The sequence below is a fragment of the Haliaeetus leucocephalus genome, unplaced genomic scaffold (assembly GCF_000737465.1).
Source record: "Haliaeetus leucocephalus isolate CR32 unplaced genomic scaffold, Haliaeetus_leucocephalus-4.0 Scaffold328, whole genome shotgun sequence".
Classification (NCBI taxonomy): Eukaryota; Metazoa; Chordata; class Aves; order Accipitriformes; family Accipitridae; genus Haliaeetus; species Haliaeetus leucocephalus.
In genome coordinates this window covers 1,725,402-1,727,325 of record NW_010972764.1, presented here as the reverse complement: position 1 = coordinate 1,727,325, position 1,924 = coordinate 1,725,402, and the positions used below count along the sequence as shown (strand labels likewise).

The window sequence follows — 1,924 nt, the reverse complement described above, 5'->3', positions numbered from 1 at the left end:
GCGGGTGCCGCGGCCGCGGTGGTGGGGAGCCCCCAGCCGGCCGAGGCGACCCCTCAGAGGCCGCCTCCTTCTCCTCCTCCTCCTCCTCAGCGGCCTCCCCGTCCCCGCCGCCTCACCGGCCCCGCTGCCCGGGCAACGCGGGAAGGAGGCCGAGGCCGAGGCCCGCCCGGGGAGGGGGGGAAGGCGGGGACGGAGGGGCGTTGCCGACGTTCTTCCAAACGCAAGAGGGACAGCTGCCTTCCAGCTCTTTTCGGGACGTTTCTAGAAAGACCCTGTCGGGGTTGAAGCCCGTCGGGCAGCTCAGCCCCCCCTCAGCAAACCCCTGCGTGTCGTGACCCCCCCCCGCATGGCGACGCTTCCCCTCAGCTCATGTCCGCCCTGCCTCGGGCTCCCTCGTACCTCCTCCTCTCCAGGCTCGGATGAGACGCGAACCGCGGTGGAAGAGGTACAGGGCAACGCGTTCCCTAAAATTCCCCATCACAGGAGCCGCGGCTTCCACGGAAGCCTCAGCCACGGGCGCCCCTCCTGGTCGGCCTCCCCAGGCCTGGACACGGAGGACAGCGGGACCACCGGGGGACCCTCCCCACCGCGCGGCCGCTCCCCCGCTCCCGCCGCTCCAAACCGGGCCCGACGCGGGCTGAGGCGGCAGCCTGGGCTGGCCCACCGCCCCCCAACCCCACGGAGCCAAGCGCCCTCTCTGCCTCAAAGGCTCCAAGACCTCCGCTCTTCCCACGGCAGCGGATAAAACCGGCACCGGTGGCAACCCCGGGTGGCATCCTCTGTAAAGACGCTAGCGCGTCTCTTCGTTATAAAGCAGCGTCCCCTCCAACGCGGGCTGCGAGTACGCCGAGCGCTCAGGTGAACTTCATCGTAGGATTATCCGCTCCGGAAAGCCCTTCATTGCTCCGCGGACGCAGGCGCTGCACCTTTGAAACAGGCCAAACAGTTACTGCAAAACACAGTCTGACTTGAAGACAGCTCTTCTTAATCCACATTACATCCCCGCTGATGAACATTTAAGGCCACGCAGGGCAAAGATAAAACGGTGGTCTCTGGAAAACAAAAAGCACACATTTTAACAGCTGTTTAATCTTTCATAAACCATGAATACTCTGTGCAGGCTACACGGCAAGTATTGGGCCTCAAAATACTTTGCAGATTCCTGCAACTACATGAAAACAGCAAGCTTCTGACATAGCATGACACACCTCTTCTTTACATGGGTAGATGCTTTAAAACAATTAAGAACTCTATAGCAAAATATACCTGTAGCAAAACATTATCCTGCAGGGGTTTACAGAATGGAATTTAATTAATTTCACAATGCAGTTTTTCAAAGGTGTCTCAGGATAACAGGTAAGTGGCAAGTTTCATATTCTCTCTCAGACACAGTCCTTGGACACACTTGGAACCACCCTAAAAATGCTCAAAAAGTAAATGTCATACTCTCAATGCTTTCCGCTATTTGGTCCAGTGCAACGAAATCATGCATAAAGCTGCCAGACCGTATTATAAGAAACAGCAGCACGTAGGTGGAAAGTTTTTCTATGAGTATTTAATAAAAACCTGCGCATTCTTAAAACATGTTATTTTATATGAATTGCAAACTGGTGGAAAAAGCAAAAGGCTAAAACTTTCATGTAAGAGTGAAAAATAACTGGAAAATAGCAGACCAATTAATCACGTGCTGCTCCAGAACATGCTTAATCTATAAAGGCTTGACTAAATTGATCTTTGTATAAATGCTTACACATAACAAAAATTAACAAGACATGCTGCATCAAGTAATAAAAAAACCTCTGGGGGATGTGCTGCTTGCTCCTTGCAGAACGAGGAGCATGGGCACTGCTCTCCTCTCTCCTTTGACCCCAGCTGCCCAGAGATCATCATGTATTTAACTGGGGGGGGGGGGGGGGCACAAAAC

General features: G+C 54.4%; 2 protein-coding genes across 2 annotated transcripts in view; both read right to left on the bottom strand.

Moving 5' to 3' along the window:
• The window catches only part of ROPN1L (rhophilin associated tail protein 1-like), an 8,501-nt gene extending 7,924 nt beyond the window's left edge, over positions 1–577 (bottom strand). The window contains exon 1 of the mRNA XM_010571444.1: positions 400–577. The gene's annotated coding sequence lies outside the window, so the exon portion shown is untranslated. The remainder of the gene's footprint in view (positions 1–399) is intronic.
• Positions 578–599: 22 nt separating this feature from the next.
• Positions 600–1,924, bottom strand: part of MARCH6 (membrane-associated ring finger (C3HC4) 6, E3 ubiquitin protein ligase) — a 51,775-nt gene continuing 50,450 nt past the window's right edge. The window contains exon 25 of the mRNA XM_010571441.1: positions 600–1,052. Within this exon, the coding sequence (XP_010569743.1) occupies positions 995–1,052 (58 nt within the window). The 3' untranslated portion in view covers positions 600–994. The remainder of the gene's footprint in view (positions 1,053–1,924) is intronic.